The following is an 18347-nucleotide window of genomic DNA, read 5'->3' as shown; positions in this document are numbered from 1 at the left end:
GCTGTTTCATTACTGCCTTTGGCTTCAAGTTTAAGTAAAGACCAATGTCAAAAGGAAAGAAACCAAATTCTTGCCCAGGATACTGGTTTTAAGAAATCCTTAAATAATCTCTCTGTAAAGTAACTGCTTCTTATTTCTCTGAATTATCTCACACTAAAATTTGGGTTATGTGCCATAAATGTTAAGCCTAATACATATTCACTTAATATATGTATATATTCATATACTCACTAGGTTACTTCATTGGGAAAGCCTTCCCAAACCCACCTCATGTAACACTCTCTAGCAACGTCCTGTACTTCTTATTAGCACTTACCACAGTTGAAATAATTTTTTGTATATTTCTTTTATCTTCTTATCTTCCCCTTAACTGTAATGTCCACATACATCTTGTTCCCCCTACCCCTGTATTTCTGACACATTATAGGCAATCTGTAATATTTGAAGAGTAAAATGAGGATAGGAAAGACAGAGAAAATGAAGATTCATAGTAAATACAGTTACAGTAACACTCCCTGGGCTCCAAATGGAACTATGAGCACACTCTGAAATTCAGTCTGATCCTGATTAATTCAGTGTCTCCTGGGCTTGAGAGTTTCTAAGAAATAGGTCTGAAAAAGATGGCCCCGTGTCTACTTTTTTCAGGGTTTAGAAATCAAAAATGATCAGAATAAGTCTCCTTCCATCATTGCCAGTAGATACTGAATCCTTCAGGACAACTCCCAAACTGGACTAGTGACAATCCAAACTCCAAGGATCTAGTTAGAATCAAGAAATCAAAGCAACCTGACACACGTAATGAGTCAAAAGACTATACAAAGTAAATGATAATAAGTTGAAAACACTGTAAATTCAGCATTCTTATAAAAGGAACCTGCTCAAACCTGATGATACTTGAGCCAGCATTCGTCCCTCTTTTCATACTCTTTTTTCACACGTACATTCATTTCAATTAATATTTTTCAATGCTGCTGAAAGCAAAATTGCTTAAAATCTGCATTCATTCACTTCAGTTGATTCTCCTCAAGCATATATGAAGGAGAGAGCCTCATATACAATTTGTAACATCAATTTACAGTACCAATTTGATTCACTAATAAATCAGGCTCATTAACAAATACTTATTAACTACACTCCTAGTTTTCTCAGATGAAGCAGATACATCTCACACTAAACATGAAGGAAAAAATACACCCAAAAAATCACCACACTCTTTTAGAGGAGATCAATTAGTAGAAAGAAAGCTAAGATAGTGATAAATCAAAAGACAATTTAAAAGTTTTAAAATAAATCTTTAATAAAATACCACTGTTATGATAAAATAGTTTAACACCCTTAATCATCAAAGCATCAACTAATATGCGTTACTATGTGCCCAGTATAGTCCTTGGGGATATAAATATATATCACATTCACTATATTATATAAGTAATGAAAAACTGTACCAATACATTTTTAATTAAATTTTTTTATTGGAGTATAGATGATTTACAATGTTGTGTTAGTTTCTGCTGTACAGCAAAGTGAATCAGCCACACATAAACATATATCCACTCCCTTCTAGACTCCATTCCCATAAAGGTCATTACACAGCAATGAATATAGTTCCCTGTGCTATACAGTATGTTCTTATTAGTTATCTTTTATATACAGTAGTGTGTATATGTCAATCCCAATCTCCCAATTTATCCCCCCCCCCTTTCCTCTTTGGTAACCATAAGTTTGTTTTCTACATCTGTGACTCAGTTTCTGTTTTGTAAATAGGTTCATTTGTACCATTTATTTTAGATTCTACATACAAGCAATATCATATGATATTTGTCTTTCTTTGTCTGACTTACTTCACTCAGTATGATAATCTCTAGGTCCATCCATGTTGCTGCAAATGGCATTATTTGTTCTTTTTTATGGCTGAGTAATATTCCATGGTATATATGTATCACATCTTCTTTATCCATTCCTCTGTCAGTGGACATTTAGGTTGCTTCCATGTTCTGGCTATTGTAAATAGTGCTACAGTGAACACTGGGGTGCATGTATCCTTTTGAATTATGGTTTTCTCCAGATATATGCCCAGGAGTGGGATTGCTTGTACCAATACATTTTGTATAAATTTATTTATTTTTGGCTGCATTGGGTCTTCATTCCTGTGCGCAGGCTTCTCTAGTTGTGGCAAGCAGGGGCTACTCTTCGTTGCAGTGCGCGGGCTTCTCATTACGGTGGCTTCTCTTGTTGTGGAGCATGGGCTCTGGGCACGTGGGCTTCAGTAGTTGTGACACACAGGCTCAGTAGTTGTGGCTCGTGGGCTCTAGAGCGCAGGCTCAGTACTTGTGGCACACAGGCTTAGCTGCTCCATGGCATGTGGGATCTTCCTGCAGCAGGGCTTGAACCTTTGCCCCCTGCATTGGCAGGTGGATTCTTAACCACTGCGCCACCAGGGAAGTCCCTACCAATACATTTTGAAAAGACTTTCCAGGGGCTTCCCTGATGGCGCAGTGGTTGAGAGTCCGACTGCCGATGCAGGGGACATGGGTTCGTGCCCCGGAGCGGCTAGGCCCGTGAGCCATGGCTGCTGAGCCTGCGCATCCGTAGCCTGTGCTCCACAACGGGAGAGGCCACAACAGTGAGGGGCCCGCGTACCGCAAAAAAAAAAAAAAAAAAAGACTTTCCAAAACTTTATTTAGTTCTTTATTAAGCAGTCACTTCAATTAACTCCCCTTCTCAAATTATCACCTAGCACACAGGCCTGGTACATATTCAATAAATACTTAATGAATAAATTATAAATCTATTATTAAAGTCTTATACATTTTTTATCACTATCAAACCTTATACAGGTAGATCTATGGAACATAAGTTTGTGTTCCAGCCTTTCGATCCAGGTTGTCTTGTCATAATCAATAAAAGTAACTACTTACATGTATATTGCTTACGCACAAATTTGAGGCAAGGTTTTTTTTCTCAAGTCATAACTCATGAAAAGAGGAAGCCATATTACATTCATTTACTCCACAGACATGTTCATTTTTTGACAATCTGTTGTCCAATTTATTCCTCAGAAATCAAGAGCTCTCCATCCTAAATAACAAAACTTAGATTCAAAATTATAAAATAAATCATGTAAATTATATCTGGACAGAGGTGAATAAGCAAAGAGAAAAATGGTATGAAATGCAATCAAGCAACAGCCATGGCAAAGACTTCACATTTTCTGAGATGGAAAGCCACTGGAGTGTTCTGATTCATATTTTTAAAAGACATGAGATAGGTATTTGACCCCCATTTTACAGATGAGAACACCGTGGTTCACATATGTTAAGAGACTTGCTCAAGGTCACAAAGCTAGTAAGTGGCAGGACTGAGATTCAAGCCCATGCTCTTCCCACCTCTTAACAATACTTCCCAAAACTCCCTTCTCGACACTTCTCTGCAACACTCTTTCTTCTCCATCTCTTCATACCTCTCTGACTGCTTCTTTTTCTTTTTCCTCCACTCCAAAAATGAGCATTTAAGTTGTCTTCTCTTTCTAAACCCTTGCTGACCTAAAGACCTCTCTTCCTTGTTGACTTACCAGGGCTTCAACTTTCATCTCTATCTTACGACATAAAGAATATGTCATAAGAATAGAGATGAAACCTAAATCTCTAACCCCACCTTTTCTCTAGAACAGCAACTCTCCATTTCTCAATGCCTCTTGGTCATTTTCCACCCAGATATCGTACTAGTAGCTAAAACTCAATATGCCCCAATGCAATCCAGCATATTTCACTGAAGATATTTTTTCCAAAGCACTACCTTGCACATATTCAAATAAACGAGGCTTAAAATCTTATAGCTTCATTGCTTTCCTCCCCCTGCTTTACATCTGAGTCACTGAATCCAAGATTTCTATATACCACTGCCAGATTAAGCTTTATGAAATAACTTCAGGCATACTACCCCTGTTGGCCACCTTTAGCGATCGCCTACTACAACAAATAACGTCCAAATTCCACCTGCCATTCCCCAAAGCACACCATATCCTATTCTACCTGAATGTCTTTGTTCAAGCCATTCCTCTCCCTTATCCCCCACCTATTTCTACCTTTCCAAATCCTGTTTTCCCTTCAAGGCCACTAAAATGCCATCTCTCTCATTAAGTTTCCCCTTATCTCCCCAGCCAAATAAGACCTTCCACCTCCATCTCTCAAACCACTTTAATATGTACCTTATGGTATTTATCTCAATGAATTTTATTACAGAATAATACATGCCTAGTCTCCCCTCCTTCTTACAATATAAGAAGTATGTCCCATTCATTTTTTTTATTTTCCACCATACCACATAGCACACAGCTGCTATACACAGCAGCCTGCACATAGCAGACTCAATAAATAACTGGTAAATGAATAGGGGACAAATATTCCAATACTAACCATCAAGGTTCAGATATATAATATTACTAAACCTAATCATCAAGTCGTCTCCCCTCAATTTGTGTATATTTTTTCATCAATGTTTATCAGCAAATAATCATAAAAATATTTTAATGGGTCAAAAGTTCATGAAAAATATAATTTTCTAAATAGTAAATAAGAGGTCTGGTTATTCAAAATAATCTGTACCACAGTAAATCAACTAGAGAGTTGGCTATGAAGGCGATCCGATGGAAAAATCTGTCACCACGGGGATGACCAGAGTGGATTTGGATCCCTAACTTCTCCAGGTGTGCTTCTCTCTCTACCAAAATGAATGATTCTATTGAAGAGGATAAACTTTCCCAGATAGAGGATCACTCCATTTGATTTGAAAAGAATTTTCTAGTGACGAGGCAAAAAGAACTAATGCCGACATTGAAAAATACCTATTAAGGATTTGTTGAAGGCTTTAAAATTTTTTTAAATCAACCAAATATCCATTTTAATAAGAATCTACTGACTCAGAAACAAGAATAGCAATAATTTTTATCCCCGATTTAGGATAACTAAAGGGGCAAACAATAGTAAAGAAGATTTGGTCACAGAAAAGGGTGAGTTATGAAAGTGTTTAGTACAATATGTCTTCAACTTTCAACTAGAAGTAACGTGCTGGAAGTGTGCGTTTTAATCAACAGAGATCAGCCAAAGAATACCAAGAAGTCACATAGAAAAACAAGTTCAACACACTCACAATCTCTTGTTGACAAATAGGAAAACTCATCATTTAATTGCTCAGTTGAAAGACAAAACTTACATGTCCAAAGGGATAATAACAAATCTTGTAAAAGAATCATCATTTACTTATTGACTAGAAAAATAAAATGAGCCCCCTCACCTCCACCCCTAAAGTAGGACTCAGGGAAAAATCAAAGCGGAATTAATCCATCATATTTACAAATTCCATGATCTCCAAATGTCAAACAATTCAAATATTCTCAGCAGTTTGTATTCCTTAATGACTTTGGTCTCTCTCTTTTTTTAAGTAAAAAACAAAAACAAATGGCCTATTACCAAAAATTTCAAAAAGTCTCATTGCTGGACTCATTTTCTCTACCTGCTAAAACACTGCCTTTAAAAACTCAGTGCACACTACATGCCAGAAGCACTTCATATATTATGCCACATTTAATCCTCACCAGGGCCTCCAGAGTTAAAATTTACCAAAACTGAGGCTTAGAGTAGCTAGGTAATTTGTCTGAGGTCACCCAGCTAGTAAGTAGTGAGCTAGAATTCTAACATAGGCAATTTGATCCCAGAATCTAGGATCCTGCCTCCTAAGTCATACTGAAATACAGAAATCTGAACACCATCTTGTAAGTGGAGTTAAGCTTGAGAAGTTTTGTAGAATTACCATTTTTTCCATAAAATAAAACTGTGTGAGAACATTAAAAAAACAAAAAACTCCATCACTGAAATTTTAGTCAGTGGTTTTCAAGCCTTTTGCAACTAAAGACTGTCCATAAGTTGTTGTTGGTTTTTTTAATTCCTAAGAAATCCAACTCCTGCTTAAGTGTTTATGAACTTACACTCTAACAAGTCTGTTAAGATTATAAAATTCAAGGAGAGTAAATATTAAGTAAACATTTTTATACTCTGAAGAAGGGTGTAAACATCTCGCTGAAGAAGCAGGTTTTTAAATCATTCCTTCCCCAAAGTGTGAAAGGCTCTACTCTGAAGTCAGCTAACGATAAATGCCAGTACCCTAATCTGGAGGTCCTGTGGAAAGACACCAGGAAAAACAAGATCTTAGAACCACCTGAGACAACTGAACAAGCTTTCCTTTTAGAAAAGGCACCTAAGAATTTGAACAGCACAGAATCCATCCTCCTAAATGGGCAACTGTGTATTCTAAATTTGCCACAAAGTACCAAGGGCACTATGCTTTCATTAATTTTAGTGGTAGTCAAGGGTTTAAACAGTTTAACAACTGTTTCATGTGAATGTGTGTAGTGATGGGTACCACTTATTGTGAATGCGTGGCAATAACTATATTCAAAATATAGCTTCCTCAGCCGCACAGCACAGGGAGATCAGCTCGGTGCTTTGTGACCGCCTGGAGGGGTGGAATAGGGAGGGTGGGAGGGAGGGAGATGCAAGAGGGAAGAGATATGGGAACATATGTATATGTATAACTGATTCACTTTGTTATAAAGCAGAAACCAACACACCATTGTAAAGCAATTATACTCCAATAAAGATGTAAAAAAAAAAAAAAGACAAAAAAATATATATATAGCTTCCTGAAATACATTTTTGGTACATACTTAAATTATTAGCATATATTACAACATATGAAGGATTCTTTTTTTAAAAAAAAAACTACATCAAGTAAATTGATGATGATGTTTTTTACAAATCGTGAAAACACAAAGATTCACTGTGAAAAGGAATAGTCCATCTACATTTCAACATGGTTTAAGCATTAGAAGGTGAATACCAAGAATAGCTGTAGATACCAAGATGAGAAAAGCATGAGAGCAGATGTATAGAACAAGAGAGTAAATCTGGGGACTTCCCTGGTGGTCCAGTAGCTAAGACCCCATGCTCCCAATGCAGGGGGCCCCGGTTCAATCCCTGGTCAGGAAACCAGATCCCACGTTCTGCAACTAAGAGTTCGCATGCCGCAACTAAAGATCCCGCATGCCGCAACTAAAAGATCCCGCGTGGGACTTCCCTGGTGGCCCAGTGGTTAAGACTTTGCCTTCCAATGCAGGGGGTGCGGGTTCAATCTCTGGTCAGGGAGCTAAGATCCCAAGTGCCTAGCAGCCAAAACAAAACATTAAAAAAAAAAGAAGCAATATTGTAACAAATTCAATAAAGACTTTAAAAATGGTCCACATTAAAAAAAAAAAGATCCCACACACCACAATGAAGATCCCACATGCCACAACTAAGACCAGGCGCAGCCAAATAACCAAATAAATAAATTTAAAAAAAAAAAATTTTTTTTTTCTAAAGAGTAAACCTGAAAGGAACAAAACGAATCAGTTTAGTACAACACACATGGTAATATTTCAAATGAAAAGCAGATATACAAGCAGATATATATATAGGCTCCAGAAAACACTCTTGACTAAAATTTTCCCCCAACCCAGCTTCCCTTAAACTTCTCCTTTTCTATCAATGATGGCAACAGCATCAGACTTGAAATCCTGGAAGCATAAACAAGCCCTCACACTGCCCTAATATTCTCAGTCTCTAAGTCTGTTCGTTCTTCCTATGAAATGCCTCTCCTGTGAAATGCCTCTAAAACTGCCCTTCCATTCTCTCTGGCACTACCTTAGACCTGCCAAATACTATCTCCTCACTCCTAAATTATTCATGAATTCATTCATTCATACCTGCACTCATTCAGACACTTCCTGAAGCACCTACTGAAGTACCGTGCTAGTTCTGAATACAAACCACCATTCTAACTAGAGGTGGAGATACAGATCACAACGAATGCACTATTTTAATAACAGCAACGCTTGATTAGGGCCCCACTACATGATAGCTGCTATTCCAACACACTATTATCCATTTAAATCCTCATGACAACCCTAAGAGATGGGTATAGTTATCTTCTGCAAAGCAAGGAGACTAAGGCTCAAAGAAGTGAGATAATTTTCCTAAGATCACACTGCTAATAAGCTGCAAAGTAAGATCCCATGAGAACTGATTCTTTCTACCACTTGAGTGAATCTACTGCATCAACTCCTAAACAGTCTTTCCAATCCCGTCTACCCATTTCGACCAGATTCATCATCTGAAAGCACCATTCTGTACTTGTAACCCCTTTGTTCAAAAAAAAATCTCAATGGCACCTTTAGCCTGGCCTTCAGTCTTTGAGTCAAAAAAAAAAAAAAAAAAAAAAAAACCTTTCCTTTCCCTTACTAGCTCTGAATCTTGGAAACTGCTTAATGTCTCTAATCTTCAGTTTTCCTACCTATGAAATGGAGATAAGACAGAGTTGTGTAAGGATTAAATAAGAGAAAATACGTGAAGGTTTAAGCATATGAGTGTTCAATAAATAAGTTGTTATTACTCATACAGCTATACACAAAACTTCTGTTTCAGCCAATCAATACATGTACTATTCTTTTACGAAACCACTTAGATTTCTGCCTCAATTCACACTATTCTCCCTCCGCTCCATTAAGAATAGGTATCCTATAAATATCTAATACATGAATCAATACATGAATCAATGTCTGTACCTCCTTATCTTCAAGGCCCAAGTCAAATGCTACTTCTTCCAAGGAGCCCTCCCTAGCCGCCCTCAATGAACTTCACACCTAACTTAAGTGCCACTGAGAGAATGAGGAAGAAAAAAATGCCGAATTATTCAAGACCTATTATGAACTAGGAAACATGATACATCTTCAGTGCATTATTTCACTTAATTCTCACAGAGAAAGACAAAGTAACTTGCACAAAGTCAAAGAGCTAGTAACTGATGAAGCTGAGATTCAAAATCAGAAGTGGCTGATCCCTTTTAAAAGCCCACTTCTTCCCACACCACCTTGTATCTTGGTACCCTGGATTACACATTTAATCAACAACTACCTAACACTGACAATGAGCAAAGTGTTGGTACATGCTCTAAGAGCCCCAGCAACCCATACAAATACAACAAACAAAACTGTCATGAAATAATGCTTATCCATACCACCTGCAGTGGACTCTAATTTTTTTCTATTCTCTTCTATTTCGCTTAAAATAAAATACTGGTCAGTTCCCACTAATTTTACTTCACAACCACTCTTGAATAGCGACCCAGCTATCTTGAATACAGATATTACAAGGCCAAATAAGATCGAGAATCTGTCCTCAAGAAGTATTTAATCTAGCTGGAGACATAATGGTAAAACACAAACTTTTCTTGACCCCCCTTGACCCCAGCCCACCTACTGGAATAGAAGGTGGGCTTCCATTGCTCATGTTCCTGTTGTCCCCCGAAATACCCTATCAGGAAACATAACCAATAAAGTATCTAGGCTGTAAATATGAAAAACATCAGGCCCTCAACAAACAATTGTTGAATGAATGGATGAATGAATATGTGAGGTACAATAAAAGTGCTATGGATTTTCAGAGGGAGAAATTACACACCATAAACTCTCTCCCCACAAACCTCATAATCCTCTAAGGGAAGGAACAATCTCTGTATTATTGAATACATCAAGAGCGCACTCATGTTTGTAGATATTCTATTTAAAAAAAAAAAATTGAGCTACGAACTGGCCACAATTCATGTGGAAAAGCAGATAAACATGGATCTTGGCCAAAGAAAATCAAGGAAGACATTTACAGCTCCAATGATAAGTTTATTATCAGCCTTTACTCTAGAGCCTAACTATTCAAACTGTGGCTCTTGGTCCAGAAGTATTAATATTACCTGGGAGTTTGTTAGAAATGCAGAATCTCAGGCCCCACCCAGATCGACTGAATCAGAACCCCCATTTTAACATTCTCCCCCAGTGGATTCCTAACACACATTAAAGTTTGAAAAGCGTAAGTATATATGACACAAATGAACTGGCTTCCGCTAGCTCAGAGAAAGTTACCATCTTCTCCTCTGTTATCTCTGTAATAAATAATCAGACTTTTCAAGAAGTACTACAGATATGGTCATGACACACCTTCAGGAATATGAGGGTATAAATCTAAATCATTACTCAATGAGAAGTAAGAATTGACCATCCACTGAACATTGGATGGAACTTTTAGAAAACATACCAAAAATAAATATACCTTTGCCTTCTTAGGACACAGGCTCTATTGGGCAAGAAAATAAGAGAATGAACTTCAATAGCCAAAGCAATAAATCTTTAATACCAAGGATGAGATTATTGAAAAAAAAAGAGATGCTGGAGAGAACATTTAAGAACAAACTTCTTTAACAATTCTCCATGATACAAACACGTATTTCCAAATATTCTCTATTTAAAACTCCAAACTTAGATTGCCCTACAGGTAAAGCTGTGTAATGAAGGACCTACCTGACATTAAGTCAGATCTCCTAAACATTTTTCACTGACTCAAAGACTGGAACCACCCTTTAAAACACCAAGCAAAGTCTCAACCAGGAGACCACTTTGTGAACTTGCAAAAACACTTGCAAAACCCTCAAGCTACGATCCTCTCATCCCAAACTGAGACAAGATCTGAGGCCACAGGGACTTGATGCCCAATATGCCCTCAAAAAAAAAAAAAAAAAAAATTGGGGAGGAGGCCGCCCAAACAGGGGGAATTAGATGAGGAATGATTGCAGGCCATTTCTCATCGCCTCGCTGACCTACAACACCTCTCCACAGGGCAGGAGGGAGGGAAAATAACGCAGGCCTCTGAACTCACAATTTTAAGGGCCCCAAACTTAATCCTGAAGTTGGGAACCCATCTTCTCCCCAACAGGCATTCAGATGACAGCTCAACTTCTAATTCCCCTCCCCCTTCTCCCGCCCCCCGTAGGATCTGGGATATCCGCCCCTCGCGATCTCCCCCCATCCCACCCACCGCCGCCAAAAATACCCTGACCCCTCCCAATGAGAAATCGACATGGGGCGAGTGCCCCGGGCCCCTCCGGAGCACGACTGCACGCCCTGGCCCATTCTCCACACTAAACTCGCCCTGGGGGAGGAGCTGATGGGTCTCACCAAGTACAGGGGAGCATAGATCTTCAGGGACTCCTCCAGGGCGCCCCTGGTGATCTGCACGAAGGAGACCCCGCAGGAAGGGTGCCAAGTGTGGCCGATCTCGTAGCAGTTATGAGGGATGGACTTGCTGAGGGCCGCCATGACGAGGTGCCGCGCGCACGGGCCGGGAGGGGGTGAGCCGAAGCTCGGCAGGGAGGAAGAGGGGCGGGCAGCGAGCGCCCAACCGCCGCGGGCTCTCAGGGCGTGCCGGGGGTAGGCGCGGAATAGAGGGGAAAGCTCAAGCGAGCGGGGTTACTCTGGGCCAAAGTCCTCCGAGGTTGAGCGCTCAGAGCACGGCAGCTCGAGGGGGCGGGGCGCGCATCAGGGAGGCGGGGAGAGGCGGAGCGTGCGCGCTCCCTCAAGCGGCCTCGGCCCGGGGCGCGCGCCCGCCTCTCGGAGCCTGGCTCAGCGCGGGGGCCAGAAGGTGAGAGAGCGCAGCTCGGGGACGCGCCCGCCACCCCCTCCTTTAGCTCCGCGCCGGCGCGAGCGCGCCGAGAAAGATGTACAAAGATAGGCGACTTGCGTAATATTGGACTCCAGTCTCTGTCCTCTAAAAGCCCAACCAAGTAGAACTGAGAGCAGTGGAAGAAAGGGATTAAATGTTTTTGTTGGGAGCTGGTGGAGGAAGACGATTGCCAGAGGAGAGCCTGGACAACCATCCTCCTCAGAACTGCCAGCTCTGCTACCCTAGAGTGCCAGGTAATAAATAGCTAAGGCTGCCTGCTGGTTGGGACGAAACTGCTCCCAATTACTGGGCTTTCTAAGCTCTGCAGTGCCTGAGAATGCTTGAAAAATCTGTTAGCTGTGTTCTTGCACTTCCTGTATGGGGAAAGGACAGTAGTAGGTCGTCCTCTCCAAACCCTGGGCCACTGAGCAGTCCTGTCTACAGCATACATCACAGGTGCTCGTCAGCCAAATATGTAACCCAGCAAGGACTCACATGCCCCAGGCTCAGAAAGCCAGACTCTGACAGGAGGTGTTTGCAGCAAAGTAAAGGTTTATTGCAGGGGGCCAAGCAAGGGGGTGGGAGACAAGCCTCAGATACACTCCCACTTGGCCTTTGAGTTAGGGGTTTCGTAAAAAGGAAAAACAAAGAGGCTAGGATTAATCAACATCTCGTGACATTTCTTTTTTTTCTTTTTTTTTTTTTTTTGCGATACGCGGGCCTCTCACTGTTGTGGCCTCTCCTGTTGCGGAGCACAGGCTCCAGACGCGCAGGCTCAGCGGCCATGGCTCACGGGCGCAGCCGCTCCGCGGCATGTGGGATCTTCCCGGACCGGGGCACAAACCCGCGTCCCCTGCATCTGCAGGCGGACTCTCAACCACTGAGCCACCAGGGAAGCCCTCGTGACATTTCTTAATCGTAGTTTCAGGAGTCAGGATGTCTCGAATTCTCAGGCCAGGTGGTCCATGGCTTCGGGGTCTGTAAGCTCATCTTGCCCTGGAGAAACAACCTGAGTTTGTACACTAATAATGATATCTATAATAGCAGTTTTAGAACATTAATGATGTTATCACAACAGCAGTTTTAGTCATCTGACTAATTGATTAGTGTTCAGTTACCACAGGATTGAGGTCAGGGGAGAAAAGAAAGGAAATTAAATTTTAGATAGAGAGATTAATCATAAACTCAGTGGGGGAACTCAGTTTTAGGGGGACTTGGCTTCAAATAGTACACATAGTAGAGGCAGCAGTGGTCTTAGAACTCATACCTGGCTAGAGAGATTGGCCAACAATTGGCATGACAAGGAACCTGTGCGGCCTATGAGTCTTATAACCCCACTAAATATCAGTTTCCTCACCTATAAATATCTTTCTAGTTTCCTTGGAATTACAAATTCTCAAGTTTCTTAAAGCAGGAACTTGCCATTAGACTGTTTAATATTACTTTTATGTACAACCTTTAGAGGAATCCCATTCATTCATTCTACAAATATTTACTGAGCACATACTATTTTCAGGCACTGTTCTAAGCTCTGTAGATTCATATGTGAACAAGAGAGACAAGGTTTCCACCCACCTCTCCTCTCCTTCTCCTCCTCCTAGTGCCACAGAGCTGGAGCCAGAGCTGCCAATGCAGCCCCAGGCACTATGGCTTCTGGAGTTACAGTGAATGATGAAGTCATCAAAGTTTTTAATGATAGGAAAATAAGGAAATCTTCTACACAAAAGAAGATTAAAAGGAAAGAAAGAAAGGAAGGAGGGAAGAAAGAAGGTCTCTTCTGTTTAAATGATGAGAAAGGACAAATAATTGTAGAGAAAGCAAAGCAGATCTTGGCAAATGACACTGGTGATACCACAGAGAATCCCTACACGTCTTTTGTGAAGTTGCTACCTCTGAATGATTGCCAGTTTGCTCTGTATGATGCCACATACAAAACAAGAGTCTAAGAAAGAAGACCTAGTATTGATATTTATATTCTGGGCTTCTAAGTGCACCTTTAAAAAGCAAGATGATTTATGCTAGCTCCAAAGATGCCGTTAAAAAGAAATTTACATATATTAAACACAAGTGGCGTGTAAATGGCATGGATGAGATTAAGGAGCATTCATCACTTGAAGAGAAATTGGGAGACGATGTAGTAGTCTCACTTGATGGAAAACCCGTGCTTATAAAATGACAGTCAAATGCCATCTGGGTGTTAAGGCGCTTCCACTTCTGCAGCTCAGTCAATTGGAATAGTGTTGGATTTTGTTTTGGTTTTTCCCCTTCCCTAATGGGCCCTTTCTAAACAATGAATGAAGGAAATATCATTCATTTAAGCAGCCTATCAGTGATTGCCATTAGACTGTTTAATACTATTTTATGTACAACCCAAGGAATGCTTTCCCATCATATTTTAGACAAAACAACTAGTTATATGAAAACTTAGTTATAAGTTATAAGAAAACTAAACAAGAGAATATGAGATAGGTGTAATAATAATATAACAGGATAAACTAAATAAGATAATAAAAGAGGAGTACTCAGATTGAAAGCCCAGAATAACAGTGGTAAAAAGATAAAAGTTTAACTGTCTGGGGACTTCCCTGGTGGCACAGTGGTTGAGAATCTGCCTGTCAATTCAGGGGACACGGGTTCAACCCCTGGTCTGGGAAGATACCACATGCCGCAGAGCAACTAAGCCTGTGTGCCACAACTACTGAGCCTGAGCTCTAGAGCCCATGAGCCACAACTACTGAGACCACGTGCCACAACTACTGAAGCCCACGCACCTAGAGCCCGTGCTCTGCAACAAGAGAAGCCACTGCAATGAGAAGCCCGTGCATCGCAATGAAGAGCAGCCCCTGCTCGCCAAAACTAAGGAAAAGCCCACGCGCAACAACAAAGACCCAACACAGCCATAAATAAATAAATAATAAATAAATAAATGTATTAAAAAAAATAGTTTGTCTCTCTCTGATAAATATAGACAGTCTTAAGAGGAAAGAGATATGGGAACATATGTATATGTATAACTGATTCACTTTGTTATAAAGCAGAAACTAACACACCATTGTAAAGCAATTATACCCCAATAAAGATGTTAAAAAAATAAATAAAAAATAAAAAAAATATAGACAGTCTTAGTCTAAGATGGTGGCTTCATACCCATCAAGGATCCCTGACTTCTGACAGGTTGCTCTGCAGACTATTACCTGTGATTTCCATCCTAACTTATAAGTTGGCTGCTTCACCTTGAACCATGACATCCATGTGCTAGCCAGGAAGACCAGCCAAAGAGGAAGAGAGGACATAACTTCCTCTCTTTAAGAAAACCTCCCAGGAAACCTATGCAAGCCACTTTTCCTTACAACTCACTGCCCAAATCTTAGTCACATGGCCACACTTAGGTGCAAGAGAGGCTGGGAAATGTAATCTTTTTTTATTGGTTGAACAAATGCCCAGATAATATTTCAGGTTTTATTACCAAGCGAAATGAAAAGAACACATACTGGGGGCACCCAGAAGTGTCTGCCGTAGTCCTATGCCTCTGGCTGCCCAAACATCTGGACACATCCTTTTTCCCCAGATAAACATACCCTCTCCTTCTCAAGGGGAAGAACCTAAATTTCCATCCATTTACTCCATCTTGTTCAACATCCAGGATCTTCTGTAGGATCAAATACAGCTCTCATGTTCAAGTTATCTCCCTCTTTAACATACCCAATATACAATGGTAGAATAGGAACAAGATAATCACAATTTAAAAAAAAAATCTCCAATTCAAAATATGAGAGGATCAGAAACACAGCATAAACTTGTCCACAGAAATTACAGGAATAGTAATGCGTGCATAATGATAAGCATAATGTTTACCATGTGGCACAGCAAATACATACCAAGAAATAAAGAAAATTTTAAATTAAAATTAAAAGCATGCCATTTCTTTTAATTAACTGTTAAATGGAGACTTGAAGCTTGAAGATATTTGAGAAGAACACAGTTATGGTTGTCACAGGTGCCAAAAATGACAGTGCTAAAGAGTTGGATGGTGAAGGGGCAATTTCAGGCAAACTCTCGGATTCAAACAAATGGAAAGGGTACTCTCTATCTTGACTGGTGCTGCTATAGAGACTCCAGAACAGGGAGGCATTAATAAATTCTCAGGGATGATGATGTGTGCTTTAGGATTAAAACAAAAAAAATGCAAAAGGAGCAGTTTGCAATAAATCAGTAGTTTACATTTGTAAATTCCTTTATATGGTATTATAAGATATATAAGGCTGTTATTCAGAAGAAAGTTTTCTCATAATGTTGCCAATAATTTTAAGGGTAAAGTTATACATTGTACCTACATGGGCCATTTATTCCTTTTTTTAAAAAAATAAATTTATTTATTTTTGTTTATTTTTGGCTGTGTTGGATCTTTGTTGCTGCACGCGTGCTTTCTCTAGTTGCAGCGAGCGGGGGCTACTCTTCACTGCAGTGCACAGGCTTCTCATTGTGGTGGCTTCTCTTGTTGCGGAGCATGGGCTCTAGGTATGCGGGCTTCAGTAGCTGCGGCATGAGGGCTCAGTAGTTGTGGCTCACGGGCTCTAGAGCACAGGCTTAGTAGTTGTGGCGCACAGACTTATTTGCTCCGTGGCATGTGGGATCTTCCCAGACCAGGGCTCGAACCCATGTCCCCTGCACTGGCAGGCAGATTCCCAACCACTGCGCCACCAGGGAAGCCGTGGGCCATTTATTCTTTTAGGTTGTATATGACCAGTAGCTTGACTGGATACTCTCTTGGGCCTTCATTGTTGCTTCTTTTCCATTAAAAAAAAAAAAAAAAAAAAAAGGCTTTAGGCTTGTTCATCAACAAGGTGAACCAGACTTTCTTCAAAGAAGATACACAATGAATGAAGGAAACTAATATGGCAATCTGTGGCTGAATTCAAGGGCTTTGAATACATGCCAAGCTGAAAATTGTTGCTCTTGCAAGATTCTGGCTTTCAAGATGTCTTTGAAAAAGAATGGAAGAGCTCTTTAGAGCTCAGGCAGAGGATTTAACCACACTAAATTGTTCAGCTTTACATGGAGTCATTGTAGAAATGCATATCAAGGATAGTGTAATGACAAAGCATGGCTCAAACTAAGTATGATAACCGTGGTACCTCCTAATTCCAGCAACATTCAGATACACTTTCTCTTTGTTGATACTAGGCCAGCTTTTCAAAATAGCTACATATGATTCTGACTTTCTACCAATTTTGGTTGCAAAACCTCACATTTTTCTTCACATCGTTTTATTTAAAATATTATATTCAGTTTTTAAGATGCAAATATAAATTTTTGCCCATATAAATGTTGAAAGCTGCTATATTGAGAGATACTTAGGCGCTTTCAGTCCAAGCAGGTATTGCTTCTGCCAATACAGTTTTTTTAAAAAATTTGGGGAATTCTCATATATCAAACTCTAACCACTCCATTTTTTAAAAGCCACGCTCACTTTCTTTGAGAGTGTCAATCTTTTTGAGACAGACACTTTCCATCTTGAGCTGAGAGTCAGGAAGCTATTGGAAAATGCCCTTAAAATATTTAGAAGCCTTCTTATCAAGCTGAGAAGATCTAGAAAGAACATTCTTAAATCTTTCTACAGTCTTAAAAAAAGTCTTACAGCTGCACCCTTGCTTTAACCTTTGCCTTAAAGCAATTCCTAACCTTTTACCATCTGGACAGGCTAGGAATAAACAACAGCTTGATTTTTTAACCCGAAGAGCCTAGGTTCTTTATATTTCCTCTAAATTCTGCCTAAAAAGTGAATAGTTCTTTCATCTGATCTCTCTCTGTGTGTTATCACACCTAGTTTAAAAAAAAAAAAAAATTAGTTGGTACTTTCAACGTTCTGCCTGGAAATTTCCTTAACCAAACGTATCCATTTGTTGGAGATATGTTCTATATTCCACAGTTCAGCAGGCAACAGTGTTGCCAAACTTTCCTCCACTACATAACAGCTACATAACAGGGATCCCTTTTTCTCTAGGGTCTGATACCTATTTCCTCACTGTCCTTCAGGCCTTAAGGAATTCCACAAAATGGCTCTCAAATCACCTTATGAAATATTCAGATACACTGCATAGAATTCCCAGTGTCTATATCAATTTGATGATGTTATCAGTACTTGGAGACAAGGGTTAGGACACCATTCTCCCCACCTCAAACTTCTACCACTCCCATCACAGAATTTGAAAGTAAAAGATTTGTGATTGTTCTTTGAGAGGAAAAATACATAAACTACATATAATAGATAGGAGTAGATACATAAAAAGGAAGGCTTCAGAGGCCAGACCAATCTATCTAAAAAATTAGAATGCAGTAATATGCCTAAAAAGTAAAGTTAATAGGATTATAAGAAGGAAAAAAAGGAGAGCCACTGAGGCAACTCAGGTATATGCCAAGGGGAGTGGAAACTACAGTCCAGGGACCTCAGGTATTCCCCAGGGACCCACTGACAAAATATCTTTCCTGTGAAATGGATTCACAAGCTCTGTTGGAAGGATAGCATTAAACATTTGATCCATCTAATTAATGCTATTTTTCTGAGAACACGTGCACCAGACAAATTTTTATTATGGTTTGACTTTCCATGCAGGTCTGTCTTGAAAGAATGGGCTTGATCATGGTAACACGGATATCCTAGTTTGAATGAGAGGGCTTTTTCCCCCCTCCCTTTCACTAAATGAATGGGCATTTTAATTTTTATAAGCTTGTTTTGTGTCACTTAGCCTACGAAACACAGAGCCTCCA

General features: G+C 39.9%; 1 protein-coding gene and 1 pseudogene across 1 annotated transcript in view; one reads left to right on the top strand and one right to left on the bottom strand.

Annotated features, from left to right (window-relative positions):
* Positions 1 to 11401, bottom strand: part of TMEM135 (transmembrane protein 135) — a 250688-nt gene extending 239287 nt beyond the window's left edge. The window contains exon 1 of the mRNA XM_027083624.1: positions 11096 to 11401. Coding sequence (XP_026939425.1) covers positions 11096 to 11236 — 141 coding nt within the window. The 5' untranslated portion in view covers positions 11237 to 11401. The remainder of the gene's footprint in view (positions 1 to 11095) is intronic.
* Positions 11402 to 11517: 116 nt separating this feature from the next.
* Positions 11518 to 14145, top strand: LOC113607881 (cofilin-2 pseudogene; annotated as a pseudogene).
* Positions 14146 to 18347: the final 4202 nt, after the last annotated feature.

Source organism: Aethalodelphis obliquidens, unplaced genomic scaffold (assembly GCF_003676395.1).
Source record: "Aethalodelphis obliquidens isolate GAN/ISIS:26980383/991018 unplaced genomic scaffold, ASM367639v1 scaffold50, whole genome shotgun sequence".
In the NCBI taxonomy this organism is placed as follows: Eukaryota; Metazoa; Chordata; class Mammalia; order Artiodactyla; family Delphinidae; genus Aethalodelphis; species Aethalodelphis obliquidens.
The sequence above is the reverse complement of the archived record's forward strand: the minus strand, read 5'-3'. Positions and strand labels throughout refer to the sequence as shown.